Genomic DNA, 15,998 nt, shown 5'->3' with positions numbered 1-15,998 from the left:
GCTTGCTTGGTGCTTTCACCACTTCTCAAAACATGCTCACAAACAAAACAAACAAATCTGTCTTCCTTTAGCAGCTTTCTGAATGTCTCATCAATGAGATTAGGACCCAGAATCTTGGGGTGGGAGAAAAAGGAGCTTCCTTTCTGTCATGATGCTATTCGTGTAACAGGGATCATTATATTTATTCTATATCTTATGTAACAGTGTGATGTTCTCCAGCAGTACATTAGAAGAGTCTGGGACTACTCCATGCCTGGCCAAGGACGTCCACTAGAGTAGTCCCACCAGTGTGCTGTGCTTCTCCATTGGTAGTTTGCAGTAATCCAATTATTGGGCATTTGTGCCATGTTCCAGAAAGTCTGACCGCTTTCCATTGAGTTAACAAAGGAAAAAAAAGAAATTTAACAAAATCAGGGACCCTCTAAAATTATTATTTGGCTTTTGTGTTGCGGATTATTATGCCATTGAGTTGAATTGTTTCTGATGCTTCACATATCATTTTGTCGGTATTTTAGCAGCTTACTGTTTTCAGAATTTGAAGACAGAAAGTTAAGAGTTAAATGTAGGTTTTAGTTGAAATATTTGCTTACTGTTATTCCATACTGCCATCAAGCCAGTGCTCTTGAATGTAACAATAAGGAAAATGCAGTCATTTTTCATCATCACCCACACAGAGCGAACTGTAGGTCTGTGGTATTCTCTGGTCTTGAATATGGAAAATTATTTTGTTTTCTGTCCTCTCCAATTGCCTTTTCCCAGCAGATGCCTCAGGAATGATGAAAGCAACTTTACAGTTGCTTGTGTGCGATCTTAGACTTCCTTTGAATGATGTTTTTTTGCATGTCCTATGCAAAAGTCATCTGTATCGGTACAAGTAAGGCAGAGAAGGTACACTGCTTTATGGCTTTAGCCATTTATGCTCTGGTGACGAAATGGAAGTGAATTTTTGATGATATATATCGTGAAGTAGTTGCTGGGGTGCTTAGAGGAGCTCAAAGGTTTTGAGGCACTACATAATGTTTTTCCAAGATGTTTGCATTAGAGGCCTGAGGAGTAGGTGATTCACAGTTTACTTCTAACATCAGAAAACAACAATTGCAATGCTGTGAGATGTATTATTACATTTACTAGACTGAAATCTTCTATGCTTGGAGTGGAAGTCTGGCATATTTTTGGTTGATGACTAGGGTAAACTAACTTTTAGCTGGCAGATGGATTCCCTTTTCCAATGCTCTTTCCCCTAGCAGGAAGTTATTTGTCTTTCAGTTACAGTGTGCGAAAAGAAGCATTTCTGCAGTAAAATCCTTTAGGGGAGACAACCTCTATTTGATATCTTCCCATAATGAACTTAACAGTAAATACACCGCAAGGGTTCATTAATCTAACTTGCTTTATAACCATAAAAGCAGAGTTCTCAGGAGAAAAGGTTTCACCTCTAAATCTGGATTGGTTTTAAGGATCAAAATAGAAGTACATATATTGGCCTTCTGCCCCAGTACACATAAGTTAAGAATGGAACTGTTGTAAAAACTGATGGTCTTGATACGACATCAGGCATTGGTGCACACACAGACCACAGAATGTCCACTCTGATTTCCAGACCAGTGAAGAAGCAAGGAGTGAATATAGCAGTAATAACTTAATTGAATATATTCACTCTGAACTAATGAAAAATATGTTCGGAACTACTGCTACTCAACTAGCTGCTATCTAACAGTATTCAAGTCCTTTAAATTTTAAATAAAACCTACAAAAATACAAGTTCCGATCTTTAAAGTGACTTAGGCTTTTGGAGCAATGGGACTAAAGATCTGAAGTCTCTTTTGGAAATGAGACTTCCAGAAGATCCCCATTGCTTATTCAACAAGAATAAACCCCCTCCATAAGAACAGCTAATATATGCAAAACTATCTTTCATAATGTTCAAAATGTGCTTGGGTATTCTTTCATTAGGTATTATCAGTTCTAATTAGCAGTACAGATTTAAATAGATATATGAGTAACAGGTTCAGATCATTTAATTGCTGAAATTAGAAATACTTTTCCCACAGTCTGGGAAAATGAAAATCACCTGCCATTCTTTGTGGACAGTTACTGAAATTCCATTCAAGAATGCATAAGAAAATACTTGACAAACAGAAAAAATAAATAATATGTTTTATCCGGAATAAAAATAGCATACAGTACAGCTTTTCCTACATGAAAGCAGGTGCTCTAAAAAAAGCTAAAAGGTGTTAAAAAAAGAAATAAAGATATGGCAAAGCACAGAATAGACTGTATTGGAGGGGTAGCAAAGTAGAAAGGAACATCATGAAGTTACACTGGTCTACCAAAGGCAGGAGGCTTTGTAGAAGGTGAGGAGATGGGGCAATTGAAAGGTCATGTTCGAAAGTGATAAATCATGGTGTATATGTATTTTCTTACTAGATTGATAGAATTGTCAAAAGGGTCTTGCTGAAGCTGTGTAGAAGATTGTGTACATGTTCAAGATCTCTTTTAGATAACATTAAATAACATTTCTACATATGCTTGTTAACCATGTGGAGAGGATCTGTAAAACCATCAGGATTTAAAACCATTTTTTACCTACAAGGGACTGAAATGACTGCAGCCCAATCCGTATCTGCAGGGTTTCTTGCATCTGCTTCTTACACATCCATTGCAGATAAGATGACAAACTTGATTTTTGAGCTCATCTAGTCAGGTATTTATGTATTCTTGTGCCCGCAGTGGACGTTGGTTCAGTAATTTGAAGTCTTATTTCAAGAAATAAGGGAAGCCTTCAGTCCGTGTTTTCTGTAAGAGAGAATTGAGTGAAATGCCTGTTCAGTATTGAAACTCTAGTCCAAGGACCAGAATTACAACCGACCTTGAATTTTTGGCACCTCAAGAAAGATATTTGTCACATTTGAGTGTGGTGTGACCTAGATTGAGACTGAAGTGGAGACAATGATTACAAGGGGTGAGATATATATCAGTTCAATCTGCATCTTTCCATCCATATTTCTGAATCACATATACCAATACAGAAAACTGGTCTTTTTTGCTTTGTTCCTAGAACAGGGTTTCAAAGCCAGCCACAGATAATAGACATGTCTTTTCATACCTGATGCTATTGAAACAAAGAGCAGAGATAAATCAATTTTTCTTCACTTTTTTTAATAATTCCATGTGTGATATTTTTCCCTTTCTGTTTTCTTAACAATCACACTAACATAAAGGTAGCCTGCTGTCCTCTCCTACAATTGATGTTTTATAGTCCAGGAGCTTGAAACACTTCACACACATTTTTGTGTGTGTGTGTATATACACACGCACAAACACACACTCTCTCAATCATTTTTATCCTTTTCCATCTCTCTAATATCATCATTTTGTGGTTTTAGTATCTTTTGAGCATTCAAGGAGCAGCAGTAATGTAAGCATTCAGTGAGAGGCAAAGTGATGCTCTTCGCACCATCAGGCAGGAAAAATATTGCAGCATAGGCGATATCATATGTTGTTTCATATACGGGGGACTACGTGAACCCTGTAACTGTAGGACTCTCTTCCCTACTGTATCATCTTAATACTACTTATCACTATGTAACATTCATTTTAGAGGTAGGAAACTTGAGGCAATTTCTTTACTGCTATAAAGTGTTAGGGCCAAATAAGAAAAAAGCTGATTTTCTTTGTAGACCAGAAAGAGGTGGCTACTGAAGATGCTCTCCTCACCTGTAGGAAAAAGTATTGCCATGTGTTTCTGAATCACATGCTCCCTGGAAAACTGAGTAACATTGACTAGCTTTAGACAAAGAGACAATAACCTACATCTTTTCAGCTACAGAGCAAGATGGTGTGGCACGACGTGTCCCTATGTCAAATGCCTGTTCGCCCCCCGTGCTTAGTGTCAGAGCAGTTCGTGAAGAGAAGCTTCTGAAAACTGGAATAGTAGTGGAGCAGTGAACTCTCCCGCAGTCGCTGCCAACTTGGGGTGCCAGCAGTAAGGAGGAAGCAAGGTGCTTAGATTTAACAGTTCTGACTTGAATGCCTGCTTGGGAGCTAAATCTGAATTACCATAGGCATGAATTTCAGAAATGACAACCAACTCCACATAAAGTAGAAAAGATTTCAGTGAAGATGAGCTTTTTTTTAAAAAAAAAAAAAAATTAGCTTTGTTACTATCTGGGCATACCTAGTTTAGACAATTTTGGGGGCTTCCTCTGCGAGATGAGAGGATGGCAAAAAAAAAAAAACCAAACCTAACATGACTTGAGCTTTGATACTGTGTTGATAAATACCCAAGAGAATGCAGTACATAATCAGGTATTTATTAATACCCTGTAAGGAAGATAAGTAAAAACTTAAAGCTGGCATTAATTTTTGGGAACTGAGTAATCCCCCAGTAGGTGATCCTTCACTTCTGATTCAGGTAAGATTCTGCCACTTCAACCAAGTCCCTAACTGTATTTTTGTTTTCTCCCTTTCCATGGTAGGTTATGTGTTCTGTATGTTGCATCGCCTGCCTGAACAACACGACTGCACATTTGACCACATGGGACGTGGGCGTGAGGAAGCCATTATGAAAATGGTGAAACTGGATCGGAAAGTAGGGAGATCTTGCCAACGCATTGGCGAAGGATGTTCCTGAGTGCAAGACTGCAACCAAATGCTGTTCTCTTAGTTCACTAATGTTAGCCTTATTTAGGACAAAGTCAGCCAGACACCTTGTACTAGGCAAGTTTCAGACTACAGCCAATCAGTTTCCTTTCTTTAGCCAACCGTCCTGGTACTGTAGTTTAGGGGTTGATGGTGGTTGAAATTGATTTCTGGCTGGTTACTAAGGTGCCTGCTAGCCACCGTATAAAAATAAAACATGAAGAAATATTATTTTTGAGCATGGCTAGTGGATTTAAACAAAACAAAAAAAAATCCAAAGGCTTCTGTTTTTGCTGGAGTCACTCTAAAAGCCTTACGCTGGAAACATTCCAGCTGCAGAGTTAAAACAAATAGTTGTATAGAAGCTGGTGTAAAAGTTTGCTATGCACATGGCTTTTGGACAAACTGTTTAATGTGCAGCCTTTCACCTCTTCACTGCTAGTGAATCCTGAGGAGGTGAAATACTACTAAGAGCAGCAACTGCAGCTGCTTAAGCCCAGAAGACCTGACTGGTCACTCGTGCCTTCATCGCGTGTGGCTTTTGAGTTAGGCAGTGTCACCAGCATCAGGGATTCTGCTGGGGTAGGAACATCTTTCTGGTTCTTCCCAGGAAGCCAAAAAGAAAGGGGGACAGAGATTCTTATGAAAAATTTTTATATCTATCTTACTATAAAGAACCTATCGGGTTTTTTTTTTTTCTTTCTTCTCAGTTAAATTATGATCTCACTTTAAAGCCAACTCCATCCCAGAGCAGTAAATGGTGCATACTTTTTACATGGCATCCACAGAGATTCTACGAGTTGTGTGAACAGATTCTACATACCTTGAGCAGTGCAGCCATTCCCACCGGCCGAAACCTGATTGGCTCTTGTTTGCCTTTTGCTAAGTGCAGGTATCTGATAATTGATCAAATAAGGCTAATTCACAGCACAGTAGCCATGGCTGGATTCTACAGACTGACTTTCTGTAGCTAGACTTATATATTGGGGAAAAAAAAGGACATTTTGTAGCAAACGGAATTCAGTAACAGTATTGGGGAACAACCGGTAAAAACACCCTTTATCAGATTGAGTTTGTGTTCCTCACTTCCAGAGTGTCAATGAGATAATCAAATGGGCCATATCAGCCCTCTTTCTATGCAGCTGAACGCTCTCATGAAAATCTCTGCCCGCATCTATTGCAAAGCGAGTATAGCAAGTGAATGTGAAAAGTATTACATGGAGTAGAATGTTTTGGATCTGTTTAGACCTATGGTTCTGTATTACGGTATGTCACGTTGAGCTGAGCTGAACTGAATTGCACCAATCTTGTCAGTTTGGAAACGAAAAAGCAAACATCATAATCGGCATGTCTCCTGCTGCACACAGGGTTTATGCAGGTAAAAAGGATTTGTACCGACGTGGCCCAGCTTAATCCTGAGTGAATTTAGCTTCTCAGTCTATTAGTAAGGTGTTAACAATCAGGCAAATTTGTAAGAAAATCTGAGGGAGGGAAAGATTTTTGTCTCATCTTCAAATACTGGGCAGATACAAAACATCAGAGGGGTGAAGTAACGTGTCACTTGGAAAACCCCAGCGTTTTAGGAGTAAGCTTGTGTGAGTCATCCTCCATTCTACTTGTTACAGGTAACTAACTCCTTATAGGCCAAATTATATTGTTACTTTGGTAGCCAGCTAGGAGCATTTAACGAGGAGACAACTAATTAAAAAAACAAAAAAAAGAAGAATATATATGTCTCTCCACACACACACTCAGCATCTGACTGTATTAGCGTTCATTAACCACGAAGCAAATCAGAAGTGTCCCATCATTATAAAATGCAAGCTATCCAAAAGCAAGCTGTTTTTTTTATTATTGTTATTATTCAAGAATATGAAACCAGCAGCAAAATCTTCTGTAATGTGCTGCATTTTCAGGAAGTGGTCCTGGTGAGAGGGACGGTCCGAGGATATTATTTACATTTGCCGTGAGGAGTTTAAAAAAACATGGATTTTGGCGGCTGCTGTGATACGCACTTTCTTTTCCTACAAAACCCTATCATAGCATTTGATGGGCATTCTGATTGATACACAAGACTTTTCTGCATTAATACTGAAGATGCTATTTTGTTCCTCCTTAATATTCTCTTTAATCTCGTTACAAGTGCACAGATGGTTTCAAGGTGGCTCTTGAGAGAACACTACTTAAAGTTCATGTGAATTATGGACAATGTTCACTTTAAACAAAAAAGTTGGGGAGGGGGTTGTTCCTTTGCAGTATCTGTTCTGTGAAGTTTGTTAAACGTAAAGAAAGCTTAAGTTCTTGTATCTTAAAAGAAGATCTTATTTAACCCTTTTGTGTTCTAGATTTACTTACACATGTAGCCTAGAGCTCAGTTTTAGTTTAACATTGTGAAAATATTAAAAGAATCTTGTAACTTTATTCTTTTTCCTCCTGCTAAAAAAAATTAAACCAATCAGATTAAAGTTTGAATTCCTTTCTGCCTATTCCAACAGGTCTTGCTATTTTGCACCATTTCTGCTGCAAGTTCATGTAAGAAATATGAATGGGGAAAATACCAACGTTAGGCCAGTAACTTCTCGCTGAATTTACAATTGGTGGAAGGTGGACAGTATTTTCTGCCAGTTTGGAAGGGGAGGATGATATTTCTGCTGTGTTTAAGTTTAGTCATTTATTTTGTATGCAAATCTACTGTAGCCTGAGTATTGGTCAATTTAATTTTGAGGTTAGATACAGTAATCAAATGAACAAGTTGCTCATACTCAAGTCAAATGCATATTGTGCACTATATCATTGGCATCAAAGTTTTAAAATGTCTTAAATGTTCTTTCATGCATTTCGCAACTTCTGCACCTAGAGTAGCTGTATCCCAAATCACAACAGGCTGTATTCATAATGGATAAGTAGAGAAGTAACTATTGTTTCTTAACCATTTAGATGCTAGAAACACAAGGCTAATTAAAAAACAATAGACTGTATTAGAAGGAGCGAGAATATCAAGGTGATTATTTAAAAACAATTTTGAAACTTGTTTGGAATTGAAATTGTGCCTGATTCATCGGACACGTGCACCCATTTTTTCCCCTCAAATTAGTATGGTACTTTCAATTATAAAACTGCGTGATTCTTGAACAAGATGGCTGTGTTACAGTAAAGGTAAGTTACATAAACCAGATCTGCCTTTTCATCAAGTTTCAAATCTGTAGCTGGGTGCAAGCCAACGCTTCAAGCAAAACCAAGAATTGCCCATGAAGGTTGCTATGCCAGAGCCTGTCCTTAATTGCACTGGTTTCTGTTTTGAAGCAGTTCAGAGTCTTGAATAAGAAGCAATCTAACTGCAAAATGAGGTACTTCAGAATATGAACTACTCTTCAGTAGTGCACAGGCAACACCCGGAAAAGAGTCCTGGTGCAATTACAGCAGTCCGAAAGTAATATTAACTGCTTTTATCTATTCCATGGAAGGTGATAAATATGTTCAAAACTTGAATTTTGCATGACTTTCTTCTTTTGAACAAATTGCAATCCCCTGGCCTTTTGAACACAATGTCCTGTTTGTATTTAACCTTGTACTCGTGGTGTTTCAGTTCATTCTACAGTCATAGCAGTTCCTTCTTTGACTATGCTACAACTTAGATATAAATCTCTAAGGGATAAAAGCACTTTTTTTAATCTTACAATGACTATCTCAGTACAAAGACTCGCCAGGGAAGAAAACTGATACTAATGTATCAGGTGTCAAAAAATATAGCTTTTATAATAGATTCCAAGAAATACATCAGTGGAATAATTGACAGCACCTATGCTCACAGTTGATGTGTACACAGTTAAGTGCCCAGACAAATGAATTAACGTTCTCTTTGTTGTGTAGTTACTGACATCATCTGTCATCAGTGGAACAGCAAAGAGAAGGTCTAATCGAAGTAATCCCTTAAGTCACAATGAGATTGTAGCCAATTCATGCTGGAAATAATTTTGTATGCTCCTGGGAACTTCTATACCTAGAAAACAAATGGCAAAATTTAAGACAAGACTACTTAACATGTACTGTATTTATTGGCACCAGATGTTTATTTAATCACTCAAATACTTGATTAGAATTCTGCACACAGAACAAAAACAATATAAGCAGTAGTAAGCTGTGGTTCAACACAAAAGCTGATGTGGCAGGAGCTGCTGTGTAAGGATACAGTTCTAGTGTAACCAGTTCATAATCTTATGCTTAGCTGAGACTGTGTCTGTACATACTTTGCTACACAAAGGACCACACTAGAAAAACAGTGCATAAGATTAAACTGTTCAAAAGTATTCACAGTGCACGTTTTTTATATGGTGAACTGGTGCAATAGTGGGCTTTATCTCTCACTGTCAGCAGCTTTTCCAGGAGAACAAACTTTAATGCTGCTGGAAAGAGCCACTCTTAAATAACAGTTCTCAAAGACGTCAGTGAGAAGGACATATTTTTCTTTCTCTTCCTAGTCTTCATTCATTTTTCCTTTTTGTTGAGGCAGTCAGCATGTGCAGCTGGGCATTTGAAAGTAGTTCTGTTTGACTGTTGCTCTTTTTGGCTTTTCAGTACTCGCCACAGGAAAAAAAGCATTAACTTTGTTCTTGCAAGCCCCTGCACGTTAGTTCAAGCAGATTAAAATATGGATGTTGGTCTATAGAAGTGATAACTGCCTTGTGTATAGGCTATTTCTTCAATTAACTGAAACTTAATGCAGACATGATTTACTTGTTCTGGATGTTAGGCTATGGGATTTTTGAACTTCAATTCTGTGATATCGTTCATATACACCTTCCCATAAACCCTGCATGCCTCATCTTCCAATCTGAAGTTGGAAGGAGGAAAGAAGGCGTGAAAGCAGGAGGTAGAGGATGCAAATTGACAAGTGCTTAGGGATCACATCCACTTTCCTCTTCACATCAGCTCAGATCATAAAATGGTAAAGAGGCAAATAATTACTTGCCAAGCAGCACCAACTTTCTTGACTTGGTACTACGGAAGACTGTTTGCTTTATCTTTGTGAATATACCTGTGTAGAGTTTGTCTGAGTCAATTTGCAACATATGTTATATGCAAAGAAATGAAACAGGACTGTCATAATTAGAAAACATTTTTGATGGATTATTTAGTAATAACTATGTATTTTGCTACAGGACCTTCCTATTTTGCAATATGCTGCTATTTTCTTTGGAAGAAAAACAAGCAGAACTTTATAAGACTAACAGTAAACGATTTCAAATTCAATACATGCATCTGAAGCATTAGGAAAAGATTTCTGAAATTATATATACTTTTTAAAGACTATGACTGCATCCTCTAACAAAAGGGTTTTGTTCTTCAGAGAGTAGCAAGTGTTGATGGCAATGGTTTAACCATAAGCAGAATGTTCCTTTCTGCTAGGTTTGTGCACAGCTAATAACATGCAATAGGATGCTGTGAGTTATTAACTTGTAGCACGGTGCAGTGACTGTGTAAGTACTGAGAATAAAATTATAGAGACCTACTCTTGTCTGTCGGCTCTCCCTTCACACCAAAGGACAGAAGATGGCACCCACTATTTCCTCATTGCTTAGTCCCTTTTATTCTTTTCTGAGTTGCAGAAGACACTTTCCTTCCCTCTACCAAGCATGCTGAGGGAGGATGGGAAACCATATTCTAACTATAGTTCTAAACACTTCAGGGTTTTTAAAGAAAAAAAAAAGTTGACATCTCTGAAAGCACTGTTGAAGTCATCTGCTGTATCAGAGATGCAACACCAGAAGGAGCTCTCTTCAGGGTCCTCAGAACACTTGAAAATGGTGCAGTTTTTTCCTCCTCTTAAATTGTTCAGGGTCTCTTTGAAGTAAAGTAGCAATCCTTTAAAAAAAAAAAAAAAGGCATGGTGTTGTATCATCTTTTGAAAGGAAGGCTGGCCTGCATGATCAGCACTTCTGCATTAAGAAACCTAAATGAAAGGTTCATTGTTAACACCTGAAATGCTTAGTCTCATCTCTCTACTTTTCAAAGGAACAAATAAATGCAAGACTTTTAAAGGAGGGAGAAGAGAATCTGAGCCCTCTGCTAGATAAGCTAAATTCAGAATTCATTCTTCATTCTAGCAATAGTTTGTCTTTGTCTTCTTCTGCAGTGTTTCAAGTATATTACATTTGCTTTAGATTCCTGAAAGCTTTAGCTAGACCAGTTTCTGGAGACATCTTTTAACATACTACATTTGGCAGCAGCATGAGGAAGATGATGAGCTCCAAGAATAAGTTAAATTTTAAGTTAACCACTGTTGGCTAGCACAACTGTTCTTGTCTAGACTAGAGTTTTAAAGTGATGGCTAGCTAAAAATGTTTTAACTGATCCACCTGTATCAGCTTTGCATGAATCCTACTCCTTTGGATAGTCTGTCACGTGCGCAGCAGCCAGAGGTGTTAATGTGTATTCTGTCTGCATGCAGACTTTCCCCTTTGTTACCCCCCATGTTTATATAGATTAAAATACTAATTGGGTAAGCAGCAGTTAGTTACAAATTCTATAGCTATCTTCAAGTCACACTGCACACCCCTTGTTTTCTCTTTCTGTTTTTGCTGTTTGGGCTCAGGTCTTGTCAAAAATAATAGTTCCGAACAGATCTTTCCATACACAGACATGTACACACACACAAATCTCCTGGGACATCAAATGGCTGAAACGGAATTATGCTTCTGGGCTAAAAACAGCTTTCACTTTCTGCACACCCACATACATATAATCAGTCCTTGTCTGGCTTGTCTTCTGGGGAAACGTAGCATGTCCCAATATCTCAATTTGCCTGTTTAATAGTAGCTGTAGTTTAATCATTATCAACTACTATAGACTTAGTTCTGGAAGCATCATTATGCTCATTTGCAATGCCATTAAAAATACTCCCCCCTAACAGCTAAGAAGTTTGAGTGAATGCTAACAGCTGGGTTACAGGTATTTTTCAATAGGGTGCCTCATGCTATTTCTAGGGGCACGGAACTCTCTGAAGGGGTGGGTGAAGGGTGCGTGTGTGTAGGTGTAGGATCAGCTAGGTGCTGCCGACCATATTCCAGCTGCTACCTTAATAGCAATACTTTGCCTCTGTTTGAGGCAGCAACTCCTTTTAGTGGGAGCAGGGAAATATGTGCTATTTGAAACTTATTATCCGATACCTCTATCAGCCTCTGTTCTAGCCCCCATGTAGGTCTTCATTTCTCTACTCTCTGGCTTCTCTGTTTGCTGTAATTTCCATAGGCTTTCTCCATCACCCCTTTTGCAAATTCTCCCTCATCAACTACAATGCCAACCCCCAAATTGTCATGTTCAAAGACAGAGTCTATGTGAAGACAATGTAAAACAGTAGAGATGATCACATCTAAAGGTATTGAGGCTTGTGTTGCCAGTAGCTGTTTCCATCTGTGATGAAAATGTTATTTTTAAGTGTTAAATGACTGCTGCTGTTTAGTATATGAAATTCCTAGAGCCGTCTTAATACACTGTAGCAAATAACATTGAGGCTGAGTTGTACTTCCAATTTAAACCCCTTCTTCATTGCTCTTAACTTTCTTTGTGGACTTTCTCAATAGAAGGAACCTTAAGGCTAGCTTGATACTAGAGCCACTAGAGATATGCAAGCAGTGTTTAATAGTACCTCTGCAGGTACCGAATACCTATCCAGACCAAGAATAATTTTTTTTTCTTTGTTCTGCTTTTAATTCTTTCTATTGTTAACCCAATGTTGTTATTCTGTGGATAAAATATAAAGCTATCGCTCATTTGCCAAGTAATGCTAAATGTTTTTCACACTGATTGATTTAAAATTATTAGCATGTGGTTGATACTATGGGTTGGTTTGCTTTCTTTACATCAAGCTTCATGAAGACAGTTTTCAACTGTCACAACTACTGAAACAGGCAGATTTGATTGACGTAGAAGCCATGGGTCAAGTAGACCCAAGTCAAACTCCTTACATAAATCAGAACAAGTTCCTTGCCTTTGCTGTTCTCAGCCTGGATAATAAAGGTAAAGCCAATCATGCTGCCCCAGCTGCATGCATGTGCAAGTTGTCCACTGGCTCGGCAGCTGCAATGTTGCTCTGCACTGTTAGCCCAAGCCCTGAAGGATCTCAGGATTCACAGAACCTATCATCCATGAGTCCATGAAGGCAATCAAGTTGTATATTGTACCTGCTCTTTCTAATCACGTTTGTTGTGTGAAACAATAAAATTGTTTATAAAGAGATATAATGTATTAAACAAGATAGTGCTGATCTGTGATTGAATTGTGCTTTCTGGGGTGGCTTTCTTTTGTCAGCCTTTGGCTGATAGCAGAAAGGTAGGAAAGGAAATTCAACAGCCTATGGAACTTAAATCACTTCACAGGAACTGAAACAAGCGTTAGGCCCTATGCAATTTGCATATATCCAGCAAGCCAGAAAGATTAATGCAGTCATTAACCATTTGTTTCACACCAGCCCTGATTCAGTCACTTAACATCAACACGGATCAGTTTTCCTCAGCCAACATTCAGCATCTTTCTAGAGTAAAGGCAAGGAGGATCAACTGTTTTGAGAGCAGTCTGAAGATAAAACATACCGGACAGAGCTAAATAGCCACTGTAAGGATTACACAGTTTTGTGTAAAATGTATCAAAATAGAATTCTAATGCTGAAATGTGTTTCAAACACAACATTACATTTCTGATTTCTCAGCGCCATGGGAGCTGAGATTGGGACATTAACAGCTGAAAGAACAAAAGGCAATAGGCTTCCCGCACAGTATCATTCTTCACGGTAAGACAGTCTGACCCTTGCTGTTCTTACTGTTCATGGATTTCTTGGTGTAATTTTCTGTTTGAGAGAGCTTAACTGTGAACTACAGTTTGTGGATACTATGTAATTCCATTACTAGATAACTACTACTCCAAAGCATATGAGAAGAACGAACGCATTAAGAGAATGGCTAATTTTTAGCCTTTATTTTAGAGCATATGGCTAAGGGATTGATCCCCTAAATGTGGAAAAAAACAGAGAAATCTGAAGTAGTAAATTCTTCCAAGGAACCTGTGTAAACTTTTCCTGCACAGAATTCATCAGCATGTTAATTTGGAGCTGCCAGGTAAAGAGTCTTCAGTTTAAAAAAAAAAAAACAACAATGATAAAATGACTTCCTCACTTCAGCCAGAAGCACATTCTTCATGCCATGTTTCTATTGCATACAAATTACTCGATCTGCTACCCTTGACTACTGGGGCTCTATCTGTGCCAGCATAACCAGACAAATAAAAGTACAAGCGTTGCACGCCAATTCTTACAGTCAATGAAGGTGGCTGAACTTCAAAGGCTCACAACAGATAAAGCGTCTACACAATGCTGTTCTTATCAGTCTTTTGTATTACCTCTCTGGTGGTATGTAGGCCTTACGGAGAAAGTGTAACAACTTATTTTGTATTGGTGAGGCACCAAGCAAACTAAGACTTAGTCAAACACTGAAAAAAACCCAAAAATAAAAAAAAATCTTTCCTTCTCGAGGATATGGAACGTGGTCACATTCGTCGAGTTGCAACAGGCCTAGGACACTCACAAGATAGTCTCACACACACAGGCATTATTTGATCAGAGATGACAGACTATGCAACCTTCACCTGCAGGCAGTTCAGCAATTTGTTCATATAATTTGGCAAGGATAGAGAAGTAATACTGGGCTCTAAAGTATCCACGTATCCTGAATTTGTTTGAATGTGGTAGCCACTCCTGATACAGAGTTACAGTCCAAACCCACCCATGTACAAGAATCGAGCTCTATCTGTGTATTTGTCCGTACTGACTATGCCAAACCAGTAAAAGAAATGTCATCCACAGTGTGATTGGCACACAAATTCCTCATCGCTCCAAAGCCATAGGCAGTATCAAGAAGTTCAGAGTCACCGGGGCCAGGCTGAGATCTGTGTGCCAACCTCTCTACAGAGAAAGGAGTACAAAACCCTGCTACTGTGGGGAGAAGTCACTGTGAGATTTCCTGCACCTTCTTTGGTAGACAGGCAGGAGAAAAGGATAGTGATGTGTAAGATACTGACAGTACAGTGTTTGTGCAGTGCTAGAGCTAGTGAGGCATCTCCTGTATTAGTTTCATGTTCTGCCCCTACACCACTTGGCCACGATCTGCCTGTACTCTGCAGACCCTCGCCTCCAGCAGTAGGAAAGGACTTAAGACCTCCTCTGCAATAATATCCACCCATCTTCTCTCCTCTGACAAGTGGCAGATCAATACTGTGGCAAACGATAGATCAAAAGCTCTAGAAGAGAAGGGAAAAGAGTAGAGCTCCCCATGTCACCTTGGACTGCTGAAGTCCATGATGAAACCTTCCCTCTCTCCATCCCCCAAGTCTTATTCCAGGTCCTGAACAGTTGGCAAGCAAAGATCAGTGAAGGGACACACATGCTCCATACAAGCTTCCTTCCTACATCCTACCAACTCTTGTCCAAAGTTCCAGTGGTGGCTTGGTATTTCATGGTACCGGGAAGTTTGGTGGGGGTGGAGAGGGATGCAAGACTTGGGTGGAAAGTCCGCCTGGCATGCAACAAGGGCAATTGCTTGGCTGTTTTTTAGGATTAGCACTAACCAGCCTCTCTCGGTAGCCAGGCTGTGAGCAGAATCTAGCAGTTCATTTAATGAACTGACAGTGCCCATTTTATCATCTTGGGCACAGAGCTTCCTGCAGAAGCTAGTTTTAGTTACTGACCCAACCTGTGGGTGCAACAAGACCAAACTGTTCCTCAGGAACAGAAAGAGTAGATCTCTCTGCCACAGTTTCATTCTCTGTTTGCTCAAGATGAGCCCTGCATCAGTGACTGCACAATGCCAAGATATGACATACCTGACTCCATGCTGAACTAATGCTTTGGCTCAGTATTTGATTTTCACAAGAAATGAAAAACAAATAGACATGGGAGATTACTGAAACCATGACAACAGGTCACTAACCAGGATGACTGGGCTCTACACTAGACTGACTTCTTCTTGCAAGCCATTTAAGTTTCCTAAGGTTACCTGGAGTACCGTTCATCTCTTTCTCGCGCTAAGAGGGCATTTGGTTTTGCTTGCGATGTTGCAAATGTGGCTGTTTCCTCCCAGAGGTATTTGCCCTTTGGGAAAGGGATCAAAGCACGCAATCAAATTTGTAAAGCACTGAAATACTTGTAAAAAAGTGTCACATACGGACTATTAAGAGGCTGTCTGTCAGTATTAATTTCAGAATAGCATAAAGAACCTTTTCTACCAGAAAAAAAGCTGCCTGTGTATAGGAGAAAGGGTCACACACTTATTTATTTTATTGAGTATAAATAAAGCCAGTATGTGGCTCCT

The 15,998-nt window shown here is 39.0% G+C and overlaps 1 protein-coding gene across 2 annotated transcripts in view; it reads left to right on the top strand.

Moving 5' to 3' along the window:
- The window catches only part of ZFAND3 (zinc finger AN1-type containing 3), a 143,162-nt gene extending 130,258 nt beyond the window's left edge, over positions 1-12,904 (top strand). For both annotated transcript variants that reach the window (XM_009283747.2, XM_009283746.1), the window contains exon 7: positions 4,479-12,904. In XM_009283747.2, coding sequence (XP_009282022.1) covers positions 4,479-4,633 — 155 coding nt within the window. In that variant the 3' untranslated portion in view covers positions 4,634-12,904. The remainder of the gene's footprint in view (positions 1-4,478) is intronic.
- The last annotated feature ends 3,094 nt before the right edge of the window (positions 12,905-15,998 follow it).

The sequence above is a fragment of the Aptenodytes forsteri genome, unplaced genomic scaffold, assembly GCF_000699145.1.
Source record: "Aptenodytes forsteri isolate BGI_AS27 unplaced genomic scaffold, ASM69914v1 Scaffold309, whole genome shotgun sequence".
NCBI lineage: Eukaryota > Metazoa > Chordata > Aves > Sphenisciformes > Spheniscidae > Aptenodytes > Aptenodytes forsteri.
The sequence above is the reverse complement of the archived record's forward strand: the minus strand, read 5'-3'. Positions and strand labels throughout refer to the sequence as shown.